At 44.7% G+C, this 23,662-nt stretch overlaps 1 protein-coding gene across 1 annotated transcript; it reads right to left on the bottom strand.

Moving 5' to 3' along the window:
* Positions 1-1,669: 1,669 nt before the first annotated feature.
* LOC137541707 (keratin, type I cytoskeletal 19-like) lies at positions 1,670-17,550 on the bottom strand. The gene is made up of 8 exons (XM_068263162.1): positions 16,698-17,550; positions 15,550-15,632; positions 11,477-11,633; positions 8,789-8,950; positions 7,609-7,734; positions 7,298-7,518; positions 4,824-4,861; positions 1,670-1,821 (listed from the first exon to the last, which is right to left on the bottom strand). The coding sequence occupies exons 1-8, from the start codon at positions 17,190-17,192 to the stop codon at positions 1,709-1,711; spliced, it is 1,395 nt and encodes a 464-aa protein (XP_068119263.1). The 5' UTR covers positions 17,193-17,550; the 3' UTR covers positions 1,670-1,708.
* Positions 17,551-23,662: the final 6,112 nt, after the last annotated feature.

Below are 23,662 nucleotides of genomic sequence, written 5' to 3' on the forward strand. Positions count from 1 at the left end.
CGGGGCGTCCTCTCCCCAGATTTGGTGCCCTGTTCAGAGGCGCCTCTAGAGACCAGCTGATAAGCTAATTGCCTAGAGCGGCAGATTTATCTAGGGGGGCTTTGAGGGGAAAAAAGTTTATTTTTCCTGTCCTTACAGACTGAAAATTAAGGGAGCGGAGAGAAAAAGTTCTAATGAAAGCCTCTGCTGCTCAGCCTCAAATAAGGAATCTACAAACCTTTTGTCTACAACACTTTGTATGACATTCCCTAATATAAGTGTTATCTAGGGATCTGGAGTGTGTCTGTGTGACCCCTGTCCCGTGAGGATGGTGTCTTTGTGTGCATTCCAGAACGGACTGGCCAGGAGGAAGGAGGAAGATTTTCCCCCAGGCTGCTGGTACAGTGTATAAGGCAATGTGAAGTACTAGGCTGGTTGAGGGAAATAAAAGTACAATTTGACGGCAAGCTGGTAAATGTACACAGCATGATGCAGAAGAGATGCTTGCCTCTTACATTGTCCTTAGAAAAAAAACTCTGTCTGCTCTCTCACCATTGTAAAGACTGCATGTGGTCAGCTAGATAAGGTATTTCACAGGTTGAAAAGATTTAGACAGTCCCTAGACTCCAGGAGGGCTGCTTTCTGACTTGTGTGAGAGACTGGCAGGGACAGGAGTCATATTACAGGCAAGTAGCCTCTGTGTGATATGGGACTGCAATACAGATAGGCTCTCTGCTCCATCTCAGGTTATTCTCAGTATCCCTCCACTCCTCATCTCTCTCTCATTCACCTTTGTTTACCCCCTTCCACTAGCGCTGGCTGTCTTCTTGTCTTAAAGGAAAGCTAATTAAAAGTGCTTTTCCTCCTCTCTCTGTATAGTGTAATTGTTAAGGGCTCTGCCTCTGGCACAGGCAACCTGGGCTCAAATCTCTGCTTCTTCCTACTTAGTAAGCCAGCACCTATTCAGTAGGAGACCTTGGGCAAGACTCCCTAACACTGCTACTGCCTACTGAACAAGTCAGCACAGTACGCCAGGACATAGGACATGTTCTTTGTTACTCTCTACTTTCCCCCCCCCCCCCCCCCCCAATCTTACCCTTACAATTGAATCACCCAATCTTGCTGCAATACAAAATCACATGCGAAAACATACATAATGTATTTTTATAGGCCTACTGCAATTTCCAGAAGCATCTGTGGTTCAGCATTGCAATTTGTCTGCATTTTAAAAACTGATAACTAGCACTACTTTACCAGATGCAATTTTCATTGACAATCATTAGCTGAAACGCAGATTCTTCCCAAAATCGCCCACCATAGTAAAATACATCTGATCTGTTTTGTAGTGCAATTTAGCATTGCGTGAAATCGCTGGTGATTCCCAAAGAGTGAGACCCCTGTTTCAATGCAATAGCTGTATCTGATAGCAAATGCAATAAAGAAAATAGGCAAATGCTGCAAAACCCATAAAGACCTTTATTTCCAACACAATATTTTCTCTGGTGGAGTGTGAGAAATCAAATTGACATTTTAATATGAGCGTATGACATTAGGGCAAGCCTATTACGGATAGACCCTACAGACAGCCTTGTTATATGACTGCAAAGCTGTTAACTACATCATTACGATTTAACATTTGCATTCTTCTCTATAGGACCGTGGATCTTGACTGTAGATTCTCAGCCTGGTGATGGGAACTTGGTCTTTGGGTCATAGTGGTAAGGTCTTCTTAATACCTCCTCAAACTGGTGGAGGAGGTAGAGATGACCTTCCCACCAATCTCCTCTTTTATGATGGCTTGTACTTTGGTGGTGGTGGTTGTTGAGGATGATGAGCTGGAACCTGAAGAACAGACATGCATTACTAATGCAGATCAGTGATCATATTGGGACACCATAGTCATAGATTGCAAGTGTGTACGGACCTGAAGACCAGTAGAAAAGTTATATGGCTAGCTTGGGGTGATCTTGGACCACCCACCCCAGCACATAGACCAACCTTCACCACATTTTCATACAGGACAGTTATACAGAACAAAATGGAGTTGCAGAAGTTGCTAGAAGAAAGTACAGGTAGTCCCCGGTTAACGAACGAGATAGGGACTGTAGGTTCGTTCTTAAAGAGAACCTGAGGTGGGGTTCTGACAATGCAATCCACATACAGAGGCTGGGTCTGCCTATACTGCCCAGCCTCTGTTGCTATTTCAATCCCCCCTAAGTTCCCCCTGCGCTCTGCGATCCCCCATAAATCACAGCCGCGCTGTGCGTGCTGTATTTACATCTGTACTGTCACTCTGCGTGCTCCGGTCCCGCCCACGTCCCTTCCCTCCAATCAGCGGGGAGGGAAGGGACGCGGGCGGGGACCGGAGCTATGCAGGAGGCGGGGGGAGCGGCAGACTGGCAGTACAGAGATAAACACAGCCCACTATGACACACTGCGTGTCGGCAGCACGGCTGTGATTTATGGGGGATAGCAGAGCGCAGAGGGGGCCTAGGGGGATTGAAATAGCAACAGAGGCTGGGCAATATTAGCAGAACCAGCCTCTGTATGTGGATTGCATTGTCAGAACCCCACCTCGGGTTCTCTTTAACCTGAATCTGTTCGTAAGTCGGAACAATGTGCTATCCCTGTCCCCTGCACCTCCTGTGTGCCCCCCCCCCTCGCTCCCCCGTGCCTCCAGTGTCTCCCTCTGTGTCACCTCTGCCCTCTCTACCTGCCTATACAAGTTTAAAAGCCATTTTTATTAGAATTTTTTTAAATCAATTTTTCTCAAAAACTACAAGTCCAATTTGAAATTTTGGGCTTGTTCCCATGGAAACACTGAATCCATGCTGTTCGTATCGGCGGGTCGTTCGTAAGTCGGGGGCTACCTGTATTTTTATCAGTCTGGTTTGATAGAGATTGGCTGCCTGATGTGTTGTCCATAAAAGATTTTAGCTGCTACATGGTTGGAAGAGCCCATTTCCGTTTCCGGGACAATTCCGCATGCCGTCATACCAAAATTCTGCATACCGGCACATTCCGGCGGTATTCCGTGTAATTCCGCGGTATTCCGCATGTATTTTCAGTAATTTTTATCCGGACTTCCGTAATTTTCGAATGATTGTGTCTATGTTGTCTATTGTCAATAAAGTTGTTGTATATTACGGAAACGTGATTGAAAAGTGTACTTTCGTAAATTTCCGCCTTTTTTATGGAAATGCTGTTTTTTTATATGCGCACTGTTTGGGGGTGTATATGTACATGCTGCGATGACTCGGAAACGGCTTGACCGATTTGAACGAAAGTTGGTATTCAGATTCCTCACTACCTAGGATGATATATTCTGGGGGTCTTGTGTCCCCCCTGCACACCTGGGCGGAGCCACAAACAGCCAATCAGATTTCCTTGCTAGATAAACAGCTTTCATTCAACACATTTCTGATCATGATTGGTCAACTCATTCCGCATCTCCTGATTGGTCAATTCATTCCGATTCCGATTTTGCTGGAATTCCGCATTATTCCGCATTCCGGATTGAAATTTCCGGATTCCGCGGAACAATGCGGAAACCCCAATTCCGGCGGAATTTCGATATTTTAGCTTCCGCCGAATTCGGAAGCTCATGCCTGCCCCCAAGTGGACATTGAGGCATACAGCTCGTTAGCATCAGGTAATTCTGTGTTCCATATTATGTAACTATCCTGGCTAATACTCTCTAACACTAATCTGGAGATACTACTAAAAATGCCTTTAGGATAAAGAAGATTAAAAAAAGAAGAAGTGACCCCATGATTTAGTTGCCTGGTTCTCCCACCTCTGCATATTGGGTATGTGGGTGACATGGCGGTCAAACCTGGGAAAGGACACTATCTGAATGGGGTTTGCATGTTCTCCGAGCCCCAGATTTTTTTTGGGGTGGGAGTGGGGGAGGGGTGTTTTATTAATATCTCTGACTGCAGGTGGGCCCAGAGGTTTGAGGGGCCCCAACTACTAACCTTCCCTTTCTCTGATTCTCCAGATCAGGTGTTTTTGTAGCTACGCCATGTTATGGGTGTGAAGATCCTGATGGCCAATCTTGTTTTATGACCCTTGTGAGATGGGCCCTCAGGATGTGAGTGTCACCAAGGGGAGGAAAGGGGAAGGGTGAGAAGATTAAGAGGGCCCCACCAAAGTTTCGCTGGGGGGCCCCATGATTTGTAGTAGTTACGCCCCTGACTTGAAGACTTCATGTTGTGTTCAGGGTGACTGTCCCAACTGATATACATCTAAGGTAGCCTTGGGGATGATTGACTAATCCTTGGTAAAATTGTTATGCGCAAATTGCACACAGCAATTTTGCCGGTGTTTAGGCAAGTAAGGTAGCATGCATTGCGCAACACGCATGCATGTTTCAAGTATAACAAGCGGTATCCTAGCAACCTGTGCATTGTGTACATAATGCTGGATGTACTGTGTGTAGAATGCATGCTACCTTACTTGTGTAAATACTCATAAAATTGACGATCTTTGAAGTAATATGCCACTTTGTTCTACACAGTGTCCACATCTTCTGTGGTTGGTGCATGTGTATAAGGGCGATATTAGTGTAGTAGTACCATGCATGCAATTTGCCATCAGACTGATGGGTCAAACCAATCATTTCCGACAGGTCCGATCTGATTTACGATCGTTTCGCTGATCAATATTGTATAGAAGTGACCAGAAAATCAATCAGAAACACAATCGAAAAATCAGATCGGATCCGTCGGCAATTATCGATTCGATCTGACGGGTAATTGTATGGTGTGGCCTGTTGGAGTACCCTGTTATCAGTTCACATCCGTGAAATGATGCTTAGTTTCTCTAGCAGTGTCGTTACTCACCTGATAGCCCTCCTCCTCCTCCTCCTCCAACAGAAATTCTAGGAGAAAGCAAGAAAACAACATAAGAGAAGAGCAATAATATGCAAAGAATATAAATAACATAGCTTCAAATAAACAGCATGTTTGTGCTCAGCAAGATGTTCTGTCATCAATATAAGAAGTGAAAATACCCCAATATTTATAGTCAGGGCTGGATTTGTACTTTTTACTGTCCAACCAAGGCCCACTATCACCAGCTGCCCCTGGATCGTCAGCATCCTAACCCCCCTCCCCCCAAACCTCCCCTTCCCCCTCAAGGATTAGATTGTAAGCTCCTCTGGGGACAGTTAGTGAAGTGATGGCAGGGATTACATTATGAGCTACTCTGAGGACAGTTAATGACATGGTGGCAGGGATTCGTTTGTAAGCTCCTTGGCAAAGGCATATTCAGTAAGTGACAGGCAGCTCGGAGATCACAGTAAGTGGGTGCATATTATTTTGGCGCCGCTCAGTTCGGCGCGGTGAGAGACGAATGACGGCTCTCACCGCTGCCGCTAAACTCCGAGGCGGCGTTCAATACTATTCCCCATCCGAGTTGTCGCAACTCGGAGGGAGATGTAATTTGGGGTCTGGTAGCCGCCAGAGCCCCAAATTACCGCTACGCGCTACGTGCAGCATAGGATTGCTGCTATGGGGCGCCCAGTTCGGCTCTCAGAGCTGCGCGCTGAAATCAGCTGATCCGCAGTAAGTGCCTTTTCGCTGCCCCTTCATCCGGCTGTTGGGAGCCGCCCCCTGCTATGTGCAAACTCTGTGTAGCAGAATGAATGTTCAGCAGGCTAACTGCTACTGCCACCCTGCTGCCCACAGCCCGCCCCTTGCTTTCCCAGTCCCCTGGGCCATGGCCTTTGTGGCCTTGCCTAAATCCGGCCATATTTATAGTATAATTTACTTACTACAGCCAATAAAAGCCTCATGATCTCATGATTTGTTTATCAATCTTAACTCATGATTTATTTTTCCTAAGGGTGCATCCAAAGAAATAAAGTAAAATGTATGTGCACACAGACATTGTTGTGGTTTCTTACAATATATGAGTTTTCAGTTCATAATCCAGCCAGCTGAAAACTTAATAGAAATTCTGCCATATTATTTTTGCATCTACAGCTCTGCCCAGTCTCCCGCTTAAATCTCTTCTCACCCCCTCCTTCTGATAAGCTATGTTCTCTGCTCTGCTAAGGCTTTCTCCAGAAATCACTGAACACACAGGGCAGTTGTCTTATCTCTGCACATAGAAAGTAGACAGCATAAGTTATCAGAAGGGAGGGGGTAAGCAGGGAGGTAGTACAGAGAATGGAGATCCAACCATTACATTGATTTCAACCCAGTTTCATCTGACTAGATTTGATTTGTATACTTGGATCCACTATAGGGTCCCTCTAATGTGCAGCTTTGAAGGGCACCAAAACTGACAGTAAATCTATAAAACCACACAAGTCAGCATGTGCAGTATGGCACCCCTATACTTACCTGTCCTACGGTTTCAATAGAGTCCTCTCCATTGAGCCACTCTAATCTCCATTCCTAGTTGCGACTGGAGCTAATCACATGGAGGGGAGCATGCTCTTCCAACTCACACCCTCCTTATAATTTTGAGCTCCCCCCAAGCTGTGTACACAGCAGCCACGGCCAGGAGCATTCTTGGAAGGGGTGTTGCTATGATCCTTAGACATCCGGGGCACCTTTGGGCACTCCAGCTGAAAAATTAGTGCGGCCACGCACCAGAATGTGGGTGTGGTCATGGGTGGAGCCAAATTTACATGAACTTACAGTGATCTTAGTACGCCTGTCCAGCAAAATGTTGGATGAAGTCCCCCTCTCCATGAATTAAAAAAAAAGCATGCTAGGGCATGCAGGGTGATGTGTGGTGCCATGCTGGGTGCTGTGGTGCCTTTATAGGGCATGCTGGGTGTTATGGTGACATGCTGGAAGCTGTGGAGCCTCCATAGGGAGCATGCATCATTGTGTGTACTCACTGTTCCTCCCCTCAAACCCCCCTGCCTTTCCCAGCAGTGTAGCACAGCGAGAAGAACTACTCATCTCCTCCATCTACTCTCCAATTCTGGAGACGTCCTCTGTAGCTGGTGATTCCCTCTTAGCATACAAGAATCAGACGCTAGGAGCTCTAGCTTCTGATACCTTCTCAGACACTCAGGGGAGAAGCCAAGAAGAGACGTCTGCAGAATCAGGAGACCAAGAGGCCAGAGGTGAGTCCTGCCACCCGCTGCCTGACACTGCCTGGGGGACATCCGGGGCACCCCAGAGTACATCCGGGCAACAAAGGATGCGTGTAGTTTTATGGGTTTGTTTTGCCCTTTAGTATCCAAAATATCCACCAGTGACTTTCTATAGGTCATGGGTTTGAAGCTATGCTTTAACTGAGCATTACAACAACGTCTTATTCCTGTTGGAACAGTCAATGAGAAGTCCATGCTTACTTTCCGCCCTCTCCTTCCAGAAGCTGGTGGTATGTGGCAATCTCCGCCTCCAGTCGGGACTTGATGTCTAGCAGAGTCTTGTACTCTTGGTTCTGACGTTCCAGGTCTGCACGTAGGTCTGCAAGCTGAGCCTCAATGCCACCAATAACGTTCTGTAGCTGGAAGAGCTGTCCTGCGTAGCGGCCTTCTACATCAGCAATAGCAGCTTCCAGGCTGGCTTTCTAGATGGAGAGATCAAGATTAAGATGAGTTCTGTATTATGACTACTCAAAGAGTCAGCAATGCAATAAAGAACCCTCTATTTTACTTACAGCACTGAGTTGTGACTGCAGTTCCATTTCTAGACTCTGGAAGCCGCGTCTCAGTTCTGTGCTTTCGCTTTTGTTGGTCTGCACCTCCTGCGTGCTGGTGGTGACCTCGTTCTGTAAAGTTTCAACCTGGGAGGAGAAAAGAGAATGTTGCTCTGTCATTTAAAATGTAGGTGACCCGATTACAGTAGAGGAAATAAATAAAAAGAAGAGGGCTATTTAAAAAGTTAAATTGATGTCATAAAGCCAATGTAGATCCAAAATTAAAGGAACACTATCAATAACCAAGTGTACTAACATGATAATGTACAAATAATGTCTAAGTAGCTGTGTAAACATTTTCCTACTTTTTATGTTAAATATCAAAGGCAAAAGCTGTAATTCATTGTGTGTAGATTTTAGTTTGGTTGGACTGTCTCATTTGCATAGGTGAATTTCTGCAGTCTGACATGCTAAGAGCAGTGGAATATTGAAGCAGAGTTATATGCAATGGCTCTGGTGTCAGGTTTCACACACTATTACAAATGTTTATTTTGCACATAAGATACATTTCCTCTGCTTTCTGCAGACAGCTCAGTCAGAGACAAGCAGCTGCTGAGAGATTTCTTACACACACACACACACACAGGGTTAACAGGGGCATTGTGAGGGAATTATCCCTCCCTTCATGATGTGGTCTGTCTGATTTTGGCCATCAGTGAAGTGTGAAAGGAATTTGATAACAGTAAACTAAGAGATAAGCAGTCAAATGTATACACATGTACTTAAAAGCACTTCCCAAAAAATTCTTATCTCAATTGAAAAAAAAACATGTTAATAGATGGTGTTCCTTTAAGCAAGTTACATTCTTAAGGGCTCTTTCACACTAGAGGCTGCGGTAGATAAGGCTAAAACACTGCCTTTTGCTGTCAGCATTTTACAGCCAATATATAGCGTTTTCAAAGCGTTTTACAGCTCATATGAAAATCCCTTGCACTCAGAAGCTGTTCTCTGCCAGTAAAGAGTTTTTTGTCTGTAATTCCTCATCAGTGAGGGCTGCGCTATATAATCTGACTTTGTCCCGACTAGAAAGAAACTGTCATTTGCATACCTGAGTGTTTACTCTTTCAGGTGGATGAAGAAAATGGAACAAAGCCTAGTTATTTGTATGCTTGACACTGTATATACACATTAACAGACTTACCTGGCTCATGAAGAATGCCTCAGCCTCGCGCCTGTTCTTCTCAGCGATGTGTTCATACTGTTCTCTCAGGTCATTGACAACCTTTAGGAGGTCCACTCCAGGAGCTGCATCCAGCTCTACATTGACTGTACCGGCTGCTTGCTGTTTCTTCTCACTGATCTCCTACAAAAAGCACAAAAACAACATAGAATTTAAATTCACCATATCACTCAGCAAAGAAAACTAAGTCCCTACTGTCACGGACGGTTGCGGGGCCGCAGGCGCGTCCTGTAACCGCCCGTGAAGAAAAAGCGATCGCACTCGATTCCCTGCATCGATTGCGCTTCAAATCGATACAATCTGGGTTGAGTGTGTAGGGGGAGCTGAAGTCCTTTTCTTAGCAGAGAGAGCACCATCCTAAAGGCTGGATGGCTCTTTTGATATGCTAATGAGCCTGGGCCCAGAGAGCCCCTGGCTTCAAGCTGTGCGGATGGCCCATCCATCGGGTATAAGGTGACACCTAGCTGATCTCATGTAGATGTTAATTAACCAAGGGGTGATCAGGATGCCTAGGTGCAGCCAGGCAGGCTACAAATCTCCGGGAGGTCTTGACACCTTGCTCACTGGTAAAGATCAAAGGGAAGTCAGCTGTTAGCAGCTAGAACACATCCTGAATAAACCTGAGTCTCATAGCATAATCCATAACTTCCCAGATCTGTCATATTTCTGGGGTTCCTGAGATGGCAGCTTCGCCAAACGTGGGGGAAGTGTAGCATGAGCCCCGGTGCTGGTTCTGAGGAAGTTTCAGAACATTCTGAGGTAAGGACTGCCAGTTAGGCAGTTTGAAAATGCCCTGATGATACCACAGGGGTCCCACCCCTCATGTCTGGTATCAGGGCGCTGGGTAAATCGAGACAGACCTGAAAATGTTAATAAACCTGCCCTGACCTGTACGGTTCTGTGAGATAGAGCCCATATATGGGTAGATATGATTTCTAGCCCCCAGGACAAGGGGAGGGCTCATCTCATCTTCTAAGGGGGTGTATGGCTCCCCGCCCTCAATCCCTCCTACTGAAGCAGGGGCATAAGAATGGCAGAGGACCCAAACTCAGTGTCCTCCACACTGAAACATCTTGAACTCATCAGATGCCAGCTTGAGGATATGCTGGCATCCACCTGGTCTGAACTCTGAACTCAAATTGAAACCCAGAACTCTGTTTTCCCACAAAAAGGACATCTTTCCAGGAACTAAGTATTTTTCTCCCTTCTTTTATTTTTTATACTGGCTATTACTGTCTTAATAATTGTGATTTTAATAATTGTCTGTATATATTAATTATTTATATTGCGTGAATAAACGACTTTCTCCAAGTCATTCACTGTCCGCTACCCTGCTTATCAGCACACGCAGAACTGATCCCGGGTCTCTGAAGATACGCTACTGTTTGTTGTTGGCTAGACAGAATACCGTGTGTTTAACCGTTTTATTCGCAGGACTAGTCAGTCAGTTAGTGGGCTCCACGGTCCCATGGTAACCGCAGTGGTGGCAGTTTACTCTGAACCAGTAGGTGACGTTGTAATTACCCGTGTCTCACAGGCTCCCTTCTGAGTTGTCTGCGGCTAATTCTTAACGGTTCCTGCGCATTGACTGCGACCAGAGTTCGCACGATCTGTGCGCTGGCACCGTTTAGAAGGCTAAGTGCGGTCAGCCACTAGGGCTCCTGTGACACCTACCATGTCTACTTCTCCCTTTTTTGCTTCCTCTTTCCTCCTCTCTACTGGATATTTTTCAAACATGGCCACTTGGTGTCGGTTATTTACTCCCAAATGACCCCGGTCACTGGAAATGCCGCACCCCACCTGATCTGAGTAGTCTCTCTCTTTCTCTTCCATTTTCTCTCTTTATCTTCCTAACATAACTTAATCTGAAGCTCTATAAGGTACACAAGCAACTACTATTTATACAATTTACAAGTGGATCATCTGTACCATTGATATTGGAGCTAACTGTATACCCTAATCTAAGTTAACAACCCCAATCTATCTCTGCTGCCTACAATCCACATGTACAGTAGTATACAACAGAGAGCATTTTTTGTGTTGGAATATTCATACGTGGGAATTTTAGATGCCTGATAGATGGGTTATGCATGCAGAACCTGCTGGCCATGCTCACTTGCATATGCCTTCTTAATCATCATGGGCACCCAGGCTGGGCACGCGGTGGGCTCCACACTGTACTGACCACCAAATGCTTATTGTATATTTAGATCATTATATGCTTATATACATGTATGGTTCTATGCTCGTTTATGATGTTTTTTATATATATTTTCTAGAAGGAAACTACTAATCTGCATTCTCCAAAGCATATCTTAGCTACAGAAAAATAATTTTATCATGCATTTTTCAATAAAGGTACTGCCTGCTCATTAGTGATGGTCATGTCTAGGAGAACTCATGGAGAAGCATGTGATCAGTGTGGTCAGGTGATAGATATGTAAGCCTCTGATTTGCTGGTCATAATCATGTGCTAAAGCAGGATGTGATCACAGCAAATCAGAGCTTTGCAAATCTATCAGCTGATCAAATCACATGCTTCTCCATAAGTTCTCCTAGACATGACCATGACTACTGATCATGCAGTTTATTAGCGTATTGGTTTATATATATTGCTTAGATTTTAATATGTAAGACAAAGCTACTTACCTCCTCATGGTTCTTCTTCAGGTAGACCAGCTCTTCCTTGAGGCCTTCAATCTGGAGTTCCAGGTCAGATCTGGTCATGGTCAGGTCATCCAGGACACGTTTCAGGCCACTGATGTCGCTCTCCACACTCTGGCGCAAGGTGAACTCATTTTCATACCTGCAAGCCAACCGACATGGTAAATTTCGGCAACGACCAATAGTTATTATTAAAGACAGGTAAATGCAATAGTTACTCTCCATATTAACTTGAAATTTGAAGATATATTCCAGGCCAAACTGAAAATTGCTTTTAAAGTATCTTGTCAGGAGTCTATATGCCAGTTAGTCACTTCCTGAACCACAGACTTCCATATCTGTAGGCTGCAATGTTCTCTAAGAGCTTTGTCTGTTCCGCACCCACTTGCAGTCTCAGCAGCAGCCTGCTGGAAGCTGAGTAGCAGTAACAGCGTTTCTCTGTTACCTTTTTATGCTCCCAACCCAAATTAAAACAAGTCCTTAAAGGGGAACTTCAGCCTAAACAAACATACTGTCATTAAGTTACATTAGTTATGTTAATTAGAATAGATAGGTAATATAATCTCTTACCCACCCCGTTTTAAAAGAACAGGCAAATGTTTGTGATTTATGGGGGCTGCCATCTTTGTCATGGGGGCAGCCATATTTTTGGTTGAAAGGAGGTGACAGGGAGCAGGAGAAACAGTTACAACTGTCCTGTGTCCTGATAACCCCTCCCAGCTGCACGTGCTAGGCTTCAAATGTCAAATTCAAAATGTAAAAAAAAAAAAATTGCACCAAAACAGCAGAATGAGAACAACAACATCAGAAATCCCATCATGCTTTGCACAGCATTAGGGGAAAATGCCCGGGCAGTTTTCTTCTGTGCAGCTAAAAATGAGGCTTGTATAAGATAAAAAAAGTTTTGATGCTGTGAAACTGTTAAAGAAACACCAGGCCTTTCCCATGCTGCTGAGTCAATTTTTAGTCTGGAGGTTCACTTTAAGCCCAGTACACAAATCCAATCTTGATTGGCCAGTCACTGACTAATGTTACCACCAGGGGCGTAACTAAGAGCCACCGGGCCCCCCTGCAGAAATTCTGAACATCTGTTTGTACACACGCCCGATTTGACGTCCAAACGACCGGTCATTCAGACGTCCATACGACCTGTCATTTGGAAAAATTCGACATGTGTATGTACCTTTACTCTCTATTCATCTTGCTTATTAGCTCTTTTTGTAAAAAGTTAAAAAAAAAAAAGTTGAGATAATTTAAGAGAAAAGCTTTGCAAATCAACGCTCTTATCTTTTATTCAGCATATTTATTTGACACCTTTCCAGGCAAACATGTAGTAAATATACAGTTTAAAAACAAACATGTTTAAGATTAATTTTATCAGCAGCAACAGTATTTTGAGGGTTTTTTCTTTTTTATATAAGCTGATAAAGTATTCTCCTAGTGTTTTCTCATAAGAGTACGTTTCTCACGTTATCTCCAAAATATACTTTGCAGTGTATACAGTTGTTCTTAAGGGGCCGTTGCTTTTCCCACAGAAGCAGAGTCACACCTAATTCCAATGTTCATGTTTAGGTGCTTTTCTGACCAACCTACTTTTAGATTGTTGTTGGTTGTCATACCGAATCAGTCCTTAGTCCTCATGTCAGCATTGACAACTGTCAAACCCCAACCCAACTGTTCGGTTTTTTGAAAATCCATCAATCAGATTCCAATCTGCACAAGAATCTGAAAGTCAGACTGTGATTGGCAGCAATGAGGAAACAATCACCTTTGCTATTGACATGCTGTCATGTGGTGCCAGAGGGTCAATGTGCATAAAGAACAGTAACTCCCTATATATACAGAACAAGGAGACTTTGTGTACCAAACCAACCACTCTAAGCTGACTGCAATTGGCCAAGTACAATATGTCTTCTTAAAACAGAAGGTATTTGCAAATTTCTTCGCGTTAACAAGAACCAATGCCCAGAGCCGGGACAAGTTCCCCCAGTACCCAAGGCTGAGACACCAATGTGCGCCCCTCCATCCCTCCCGGCCACCGCAGCTGTCACATACTTAATACTAGTAGACTAAGAGGTGCCCAAGCCCCCCCCCCCCCCCCCCAACACCTTAATCTCTGGCTTGCAGTCACTGCCATGGAGGGGAGCGCAGTTCGGGGGACCCAGGCGAGGGAGGGGGGGTACGACCCCCTCCCCGCCGCTAGGCCCAATACCCCCGTCCTGCCAGCTACCCCTCCAGCTCGGCCGCCCCCAAGAGCGCCCCCCCCCCACCCCCCACCGGGGGGGGGGTGGCGGCGGAAAAAAATTTTTTGCCTCAGGCGGCAAAAAGTCTAGGGCCGGCCCTGCATGTATCCCCTTTTCTTATTTCTCTCTGCTTCAAACACAATAAGGGAATGATAGTTGAGCGCCCCCTCCTACACTGCGCCCTGAGGCTGGAGCCTCACTCGCCTCTGCTTTGTCTCGGCCCTGCCAATGCCCATAATGCACCACTGCATACAACTGGAGAATTATCAAGACAGGTTCACAAAAAACTTGAGCAACCAAGCTTAAAACTGATAGGTTGCTCTAGGCCACATTTGCTCATCCTTGATAACTCAGCTGCGCACAGAGGAATATGAAAATGATTCCTCAATTGCCAGGCATACATCCAGAGCCACTGGTAGCACATCTAAAGCATTTTAGAGGACAAGATTATCCATCTTGTACACAGCAGTTTCAAGTGTTTAGCCCTTCATCAGTGTAAGGTATGGACAGAGCCGGGACAAGGTCCTCCAGCACCCAGGGCTGAAACACCAGAGTGCGCCCCTCCATCCCTCCCACCCCAGCCGTCACACACTGATTGCTATTAGACTATGAGGCGCACCAGGGCCCCCAACACCTTAATCTCTATTTTTCTGGCTTGAAGTCACTGCCATGCATCCCCTTTTCTTATTTATCTCTGCTTCAAACACAATGGGGGAATGATAGTTGAGTGAGTTGTGCGCCCCTCCTACACTGCGCCCTGAGGCTGGAGCCTCTCCAGCCTATGCCTCGGCCCGGCCCTGGAAGTATATTAGCGATGGACATGATGGAACCCCTGGGGCTGTCCCCCCCCCTAGTGTAAAATGTGCACTGTCCATGAATAATTCACCTGACAGTATCTGCCACTAACTCCCTTCTCTTCCTCACAAACACGCACCCTATGTGGTCATTGACACATATGTGGGTGCGTGTGAGACAACACACATGCACCCATGTTACCTCGGCAACCAGATGGGGTGCATGTATGAAGAAGAGGATGGAGACACTAGCAGACACCATCAGGTAAAGGATTCATGCACAAGGCACATTTTACACTACGGGGCACAGCACCAGGGGTTTCCGTCGCGTTCCCCACTCTGAGCCTAAAGAAATACCAAAGTCCTCTAATGAAAAGTACGGCAATGTAAAACTGTGGCTTTCTTAAAGTGGATCAAAGATAAACTTTTACTCATTACATAATTGTGTTCCTTTCATATAGTTTATAGGGCGTTCCCCACAGCTTCTCCAGCGAGCCTTGGCATTTTCAGACAGTAGCAAGGGCTTATGGGAGCTCAGTCTGGGCAGGAGGAAGGGGAGGTATTGCTAGCCAGAAATTTCAGAGGCAGAGGGGAGGAGGGAGGAGGGGAAAATAGGTTTTCACAGGCTGAGGGCTGGAGATGCAGATCAGCTTGCCTATGTGTAATGTTTACAAACAGAACATGGCTGCCTTCATTGTATCACAGGAAGAAATAATCATATTCTGTTGAAGCTGTTTGCAGCTAGATTTGCTGTGTAAACTATCTACATTTTAGATAAGATATATAGACAAGTTACTTGTTATAGTTTGTTTTTTTATCTCGGATCCACTTTAATGCAGAAATGTTTTGCAGAAATGATTTGTGAAGGCCCAATCATGCCCAGTACACAACAGCAGCCAAATTGTAAGATAACAGCAGCCAGATGTATACTTAGATCGGTGCCTGGAGGAAGATAAGGAATGTATGGTGTAAGTACACAACTGCATGAAAGGTCCACCCATGATAAAGTGAATATACTCACTTCAGTCTGAAGTCATCAGCAGCCAGCCTGGCATTGTCAATCTCCAGGATGAGCTTGGAGTTGTTGATGGTTGCCACGAAGATCTGTAAGGGAAGAGTGAATTAGTTGAGGGAATCCCTGCATTGAGTACTTAGCATCGCTATCAGTAAAGTCAAGTGTCTAGATAGAAGAACAGTGAAATACCAAGCAATGATAATCTCCAGTGACAGGTGTTCCATAGCAACCCATCCTATGTGATGTTACATCATTGACAGATAGAATCTGGCCACATCCCTTACAGTCTGATTGTGTATTATCAACAACTGAGCAGAGTGAGCTTCAACACAGAAACTGAATAGCATTGAAACAGATTTTTTGGGTAAGATCTGCCGTTACGTAGAAGTGGTAACATTGCGCAATGATTGTACAACCAGATTTTAAGACAAGTTACCAGTGCACCACAATCATGATTTACTACCAAGTAGGTAAACATTGCCAAGCCGGAAGAAGTACAAAAAGAGATTGCTTATTAGCTGCCTGTAGCAACAAACCAAACCCCAGGTGAAACTGCATCATGATTTTATCGACTTGTCTAATTGGCATACTAATCAGCATACTAATTTTGGGTTGGTGACACAGAAGGTAGTAGAGACAGTGGATCAGCACAACAGACAAAAGAAGTCATCGGTTACACCTTCCATATACCTCAAAGTTTACCAGCACTTCATACCAATTAGATTGCAGCTTACTGAAGTCACAAACAAAACAAAGAGAAGTTTGATTGGCTGTTGGCTGTTGATTGGACTATGAGGTTTAACCCTGACCTTTGGCTTAACAAGTTTTATCAAGGCGTCAATATTTTCAGTTAACCAAGTGGTGACCAGGGCATAACTAGATCAAAATGGCCACCCTTGTTTTATGATCCTTGTGAGATGAGCCCCAAGGCTGTAAAGGGCACCAAGGGGAGGCAAGGGAAGAGGTGTGAGCATTGGGGGCCCCATCAGAGTTTTGCTGGAGGGACCCATGAATGGTAATTACACCACTGGTGGTGACTGTAAGATTTACCTACATTATTTTAATCTGGCAAATATGCCTCAAGTAGTTTTTACAGCAAACATTTCCTCATTTTCAGAGTACAGTGAAAAATGTGATAGAATCTTTTTTATTACCTTATCACGTAGGTCATCAATGGATGTGTAGAAGCCTGCAAAGCTCTGCTCACGGACGGCCACAGAACCCTGTTTTGAATACCAGTCACGGATCTTGGCCTCCAGATCATTGTTGGCTTCCTCCAAGGATCTCACTTTGTCCAAGTAGATGGCCAGACGGTCATTCAGGTTCTGCATGGCGTACTTCTCATTTCCAGAGAGAAGTCCTCCATCTCCACCAGCACCACCAGCACCACCAGCACTGAAGCTGGAACTGAAAGAGGATCCTCCACCAAAACCAGCTCCACCACCAAAGCTAGCTCCTCCACCGAAACCATATCCTCCACCAAAACCAGATCCACCACCAAAACCAGAGCCTAAGCGTGCAGAGCCTGCAGAAGCACTGGAAATGGAGATGCTAGACCCTCCATAACCACCTCCACTGACACTTGCTGCTCTGTAGATCCCATCAGACAGCCTGGAGGTGACACCACCGCTTACTCTAGAATAGCTCATTGTGACTAGGAAGGTTGTATAGTTAGCTGGTTACAAAGCAGGCTCCTACACAGCTTGACCTGGGAATCAGGAGTGCAAGTAACTTTCCTACATGGTCCATCTTTTATACAATCCATAGAGAGGAGTGACTATCCAAGAGGTTCAGGTTCCATGGCATTGTCCACACCTCTAGATACAAAAGCTGTGTCTTCTATCAATCCTTATTGGCGTTTTTTGCTGGTTTTAAAGGTGATCATTTACATTCTTGCTTTTTAGCCTTGGGTCAAACAAACTCTCTTGTTAGATCTGTGTTAGAAACATCCCCAGGGGGAATGAACTGAATTCTCTATCATTCCACACAATTCATGTAATTTGAACTTCTGCCTGTTTTGTTGCCCTTCTACCTGAAAGAAAGGAAACTGCAGAGTAATATGTTACAGAGGAATTCTTAGATCAGATACGACTTCTGGTAACTTCAAGCCACTTGGTCAGAGTAATGTTACATTTTCATTTACAAAGTCAAAGCTGCTCCTACAAATAAATGGATGAAATTATATTAGATCACACAATTATGGTCCAATACTGGAAAAACTTTTTTAAAGGCCTACTATCATGAACAACTGTACTATTTTAAATACTGTATATGTTAACACATACAACTAAGAAGTATGTTTCTTTCAGAGTAAAATGATCTATAAATTACTTTTCTCCTATGTTGCTGTCACTTACAGTAGTTAGTAGAAATCTGATGGAACTGAAAAGTTTTTGACTAGTCCATCTTGTCATGGGGGATTCTCAGTATTTCATTTATTCTTTATAAAAGCACTCCCTGCAAAGGGTCTATACAAAGATTCAGGCTGTACCACCGCTACCACCTGCTTGCACACTATTCAAGTGGTTGGACTGAACAACTGCCATTCACTAAGTGCTATTGAGAAAAAAGAAAAGACCCTATTGGGAGATGGACTGGTCCAAAAACTGTCAGATTTCTACTGTCTACTGTAATAGTAATATATAGCACATCTTACTCTGAAAGCAATATACTTTTTATTTTTGTGTTTTCATGTATTTTACAATTTTCATGATAGTGGTCCTTTAAGTTTGAGACCCTGTTCACACTTGGAAACACCAAACGCGAACGAAATCACCTAGCAATTGAAATTGCAATTTTACAATGCAGTGTGCCGAGAATTTTCAGAAATTGCATTAAAGGATACCCAAGGTGACATGTGACATGATGAGATAGACATGTGTATGTACAATGCCAAGCACACTAATAACTATGCTGTGTTCCTTTTTTTTCTTTCTCTGCCTGAAAGAGTTAAATATAAGGTATGTAAGTGGCTTACTCACTCCTGACTCAGACAGGAAGTGACTACAGTGTGACCCTCACTGATAAGAAATTCCAACAATAAAACACTTTTCTAGCAGAAAATGGCTTCTGAGAGCAAGAAAGAGATAAAAAGCGTCAATAGTTCATAGATTTTAGCTCTGGCAAATGTCAATGAATGTGTCATTGAGCAAAAACAATAAAACAGTTAAAACTTAAAAAGTAGATTTAAACATAAAATAAAACTGTGGAATATCTTAAAAAGTCATTTTAGGAGAAGTGCTGTAATATGTACGAACAGAGGCGCCAAGCAGAGCGCCTCTGTGATCACAGATAATGTGATAATAAATATAAAACTGGTTTAGGTCCACAAAGCGTGTGAGCGCCTCTGTGATCACAGAGGCGCTCACACGCTTTATGGACCTGAACCAGTTTTATATGCTCCTGTACTGCCTGATGAAGTGGGACTGTTGACCGCGAAACGCATTTCGATTTTATGGAGCTGTGAATAAATTGTATATTTTTTACTCTGCATTTGAGTATATGTCCACTACCAGAGGGAGGTAAGTCCACCTCGACTTCCCTCTTTTTATCATTCTTAGAACATTGTTTTACTCTGCTTGGTGCCTCTGTTCGTACATATTACAGCACGATTAAAGTGGACCCAAATTAAAAATACAAGATTTCATAAATAAAATCTATTTTCTAAATTATAATAATAAATAGCAGCCTTTTTTCGGGTGCATGATGACAAATATAAAATATTTTACATTTATTGAAGGAACCCCTCACTTCCTTTCATATTGCTGGGACTGAATCTGGCAAACTGGTTTAGAAGATGGTCTCCAGCAAAGGAGAAATTGCTAATGGCTGCCACCTGTATAACACTAGTAATGCAAAGAGGAGGGTGAAAAGCATGCACTGAAATGCTCATAGGCTTGAAGGAGTGTTTATTTATCTTTGTATGTGTCAGAGTGGTGCAACTAAATATTCTGAATTAAAAAAATGTTTGGTTTGGGTCCGCTTTTAAGGAGTTATCAGGGATTTTTATAGAAAATAAACGCTACTTACCGGGGGCTTCCTCCAGCCCCAAGCTCCCAGGACCTCCCTCGCCACAGCTCTGCCCGAAGCCGTTTGCCGGAGCTCCGACCCGGTCCCCGGCGATGACGTCAGAGCGACCTCCAGGTCGCTCTGTACTGCGCCTGCGCGAGCGGCGCTGTCAATCACCGCCACGTGGGCCGGAGCGGACTGCGCAGGGGGTAGTAGCTCTGCGCCTGCGCAGTCCGTTCTGGCCCACGTGGCGGTGATTGACAGCACCGCTTGCGCAGGCGCAGTACAGAGCGACCTGGAGGTCGCTCTGACGTCATCGCCGGGGACCGGCTCGGAGCTCCGGCGAACGGCTGAAGGCAGAGCTGCGGCGAGGGAGGTCCTGGGAGCTTGGGGCTGGAGGAAGCCCCCGGTAAGTAGCGTTTATTTTCTATAAAAATCCCTGATAACTCCTTTAAGTCCACCCCTGGTGGAGGGGTTCTTTCCCCATTTTCCTATCTACAGAAAGCGACTTTTATACCTGAGTGGGGTCAGGTACTAATACTCCCCACCTGCCTGTCAAGTAGTTGCCTGATGGTAACCCACCTTTGTGAGTATGTCCATCATATAGAGGAATGGATCATCAGGTGACAGCAGATGTGGATTGTCATAACACATCAGGAAGTGAGAGAGAGAGAGAGAGAGAGAGAGAGAGAGAGAGGGTTGGGGAACTCTGGTATCCAGCTATTAGTGCAGAGCAGGGTGCTGGCTGGCTGGCTGCGCTGCGGACTAGAAGAAGAGATGATTTACTTTGACATATGACCTCTTCTCTCTCCAATTCCTGCCACCCTTCTGATCCTATCTTGTTTTATCGCCCTAGGCCATAGCCTTTGGGGCCTTCCCAGAAATCCGGCCCTGATCTGGAGTCAATTTGCGACAGTATTTATCATTTAGACTTATATTGGCTTCATCCAGCACCCATTTTTCCTTGCTCCTCTATTTCATGCCAGAGTGTAATATTTAAATAATAGCTGGGGTAAGCAATGAAATCTATCTTTACTTACCTGGGGTTTCTTCTTCCAGCCCCTAGAGGTCACGTGTGTCCCTCGCTGCAGCTCCAATTTTCTCCCGGGTCCCATTGGCAGCCTCTAAGGATTGCCATCCCCCGATGGGTCGGCGTATTCTGCGCATACACCCGATCCGTGCAAGAATGCGTCCACATCACTGGGAGTGTGCAGGCGCGGTAGGCTAACAATTATGTGGGTGCTCTGGATATCTTTTAAAGGGCATAATGGGTGGGAAAAAAAAGGATAAATGAGATGGATTGGATAAAATGGATAGTTTTTTTTTAATTCACTGACCTATCAGCAGCTCATGTGAGACTAAAGGCCCATACACACGCCGGATTTCCGCTCTTATCAGCCGAACGACAGACTGTACACACGCCTGATTTGACGTCAGAACGACCGGTTGTTTGGACGTCCAAACGACCTGCCGTTCACGGAAATCCGGCGTGTGTATGGGCCTTTACAGCTCCATTACTTGTAATCCTTCAATGTACTCCAGCTCAGCCGCCCTTAGTAAATAGTCAAATACAGAATTAAAAGTAAATAGTCAAATACAGAATTTAATAATGGTTAGGTACATTTTCACCAATCTATACACAGTATATACTCTTTGTAGATGAAAACCTTTCTTGCTGAGACACACACACCAGTTATAGCTTACAGAAGAATGCAGGTTTGTCCCCTCCAGTTACGAAATATCTCATTTCAGCTTTGCTACAAGTCCACTCTTTCCCAAGGGCTCATGAGGATTATTGATGTAAAAATTCTCACCTGTCGGTATGCTGTATGGAGCCCGAGGACAGCAGTGTGGAACTGACACCACAACTGCACACCACCATTTGCCATTGTGCCGCTATGGGCCACCGGAGGGGGATTTCAGCAGATCGGAGAGGGACGCACAGCTCAATCTTGGGCCATGAACTTGCTGAGGTATTTTTGTAATTATAGCTCAGAGTGATATTTTAAATGTTTTTCCTGTGTCTTCATGTATGCAGGAGGACAATATGCCATACTTTCTTCTTAGTGAAAGTTTATATCCATAGTAGATTGAATTGTTTTACTTGCAGGAGATTCTCAGTCTCCACGTAGGGTGGGGAAAAATGTAAACCTAATTTTGCATTAATTAAGGTTACATAGTTTGTCACTGCCTCCCCCGATGAGGCTATAAAGTATATAGGCTTACATCTCAGAAGCATAAGCTGCTCTCAGTAATGATGCTCTACTGAGCAACAATGAGTTCTGGGGGTTTGGCTTGACTTCTGGTTTGGTTGCCTGGCTATGCAATCTACTGTGACTGCGAGTCCCCCTCCCACTTACACCACACTATGCCTGGCCCTCTCACATCCTTCCTACACTGGTCACACCCTCTTTTGGTCCCCTGGTGGTATCATTGCTTGCCCTCTGCATGATGACTACTACCTTCCCAAAAGATATAGAACAGTGGCATAACTATAATTCATGGGCCCCCCCCAGCAAAACTTTAATGGACCTCCTCCCCGCAATGGTCACACCCCTTCCCTTGGCTCCCCTTGGTGCCCTTCACAGCCTTGGGGCCCATCTAACAAGGGTCATAAAACAAGATACTAGTATCATGGGCACATTTGCCCGTTACTGAATTTTCTGCATCTCCAGAGTAACGCTAATTGAGACTCTGAGTCCTTTAGCTTGATCACTTGTATCTTGGCCTATGTCATAATTAAGTCTGTTAGCTGCCTTCCCTAATCCCTAGCTCAGGCCGAATTTACATCACAGGAGCCTATAGGCACAAATGTCTTGGCACCCTAAACTTCGCCATCCAGGAACCCACAAACACTCACCAAACTGCACCACAAGTGTTCTGGCTGACCCAGCAGTCTCTTCTCCCTTACCCGTCATAGGTAGCTACAGGTGTCCCTTAGCATTAGGTAGCCAGAGGTACCCTTACTATTAAGTAGCTAGTGATGCCCCGACTGAAGAGGGATCTTGTCAGTGGAATGCCAAGAGCCATGTGACTGAACTCTCTTTTACCTTCCGTTCTGGACTCAGCAACGGGAAGGAGGGAGTCGCTAGGGGAGGCAAGGGAGCCGCCTTTCCATCATCAGGCACCTATAGGCACATGCCTCCAGTGCCTTATGGTAAATCCAGCTCTGCCCTAGCTTGTTGTTTTGATTCTCGATGACACCTGTTTGCCATCAATCCTAATCTTCTGCTTGGATATCAACTACAATTATGATGATAACACAGTAATAAGTGCCTTAATAAAATGATCTTTTCCGATTGATATATTGAGATAAATAATAGGCTTGTTCTATTCTTGTCTTGTTGTGAGGGTAATTTATGTCATTCGGTATTTCAGGGATTACCATAAGACTAGGATCCACTTGGTCTCTTGGACGTGTTCTAAAATTGTGCTTTTCTTCCTTAAAGAGAAACTCCAACCTAGAATTGAACTTTATCCCAATCAGTAGCTGATACCCCATTTTACATGAGAAATATAATGCTTTTCACAAACAGACCATCAGGGGGCGCTGTATGACTGATTTTGTGCTGAAACCCCTCCCACAAGACGCGCTGAGTACCGCGGTACTTTTGGCAGTTTGTTACAATGTAACAAGGTTCACAGACAGGAATTAGCTGTTTACAGCTGTCTCTAACAGCCAAAACAGCTAGGAGCAGCTACATAACCTGCCCACAGTAACAATGTCGCCATGTAATAAATGTCAGAATGTAAATCGGGGAGAGGAAAGATTTTACAATGAGCAAACACTGACTAAATCATTTATACATAAGTATTGTAAAAATTAAGCACTTTTTTTACTACATTATTTTCACTGGAGTTCCTCTTTAAACCTTCTCCAAGTCGCAATCGCAAAAGCTCCAGCTGAGGGATTGCCATCCAGTTTGGTTCCACCTCTAAAGCTGCTCCTATTGGCTTACATACCAGGGAGGTGTAACCACCTTTTGCTTTTTGAGGGTGGCTCAGACAGTGAAGGGTAGAGTAATGCACCATGTGACCTTCAGTATGTTCGAGCATTCAATGGAATTGACATAATCCGGAAGTGAAGTGGTGCGCTCCAGTATGGAACTCA

This window comes from Hyperolius riggenbachi, chromosome 12 (assembly GCF_040937935.1).
Source record: "Hyperolius riggenbachi isolate aHypRig1 chromosome 12, aHypRig1.pri, whole genome shotgun sequence".
NCBI classification, from domain to species: Eukaryota; Metazoa; Chordata; class Amphibia; order Anura; family Hyperoliidae; genus Hyperolius; species Hyperolius riggenbachi.

Bases quoted from the DNA above. Each gene is read 5' to 3' on its own strand.
- LOC137541707 (XM_068263162.1), bottom strand. From the start codon at position 17,192: ATGAGCTATTCTAGAGTAAGCGGTGGTGTCACCTCCAGGCTGTCTGAT. The intron at 15,633-16,697 runs GTAATAAAAAAG...CTTCCCTTACAG, and splicing joins TTGATGACCTACGTGATAAG to ATCTTCGTGGCAACCATCAA. The intron at 8,951-11,476 runs GTAAGTAGCTTT...TGCTTTTTGTAG, and splicing joins TGAAGAAGAACCATGAGGAG to GAGATCAGTGAGAAGAAACA.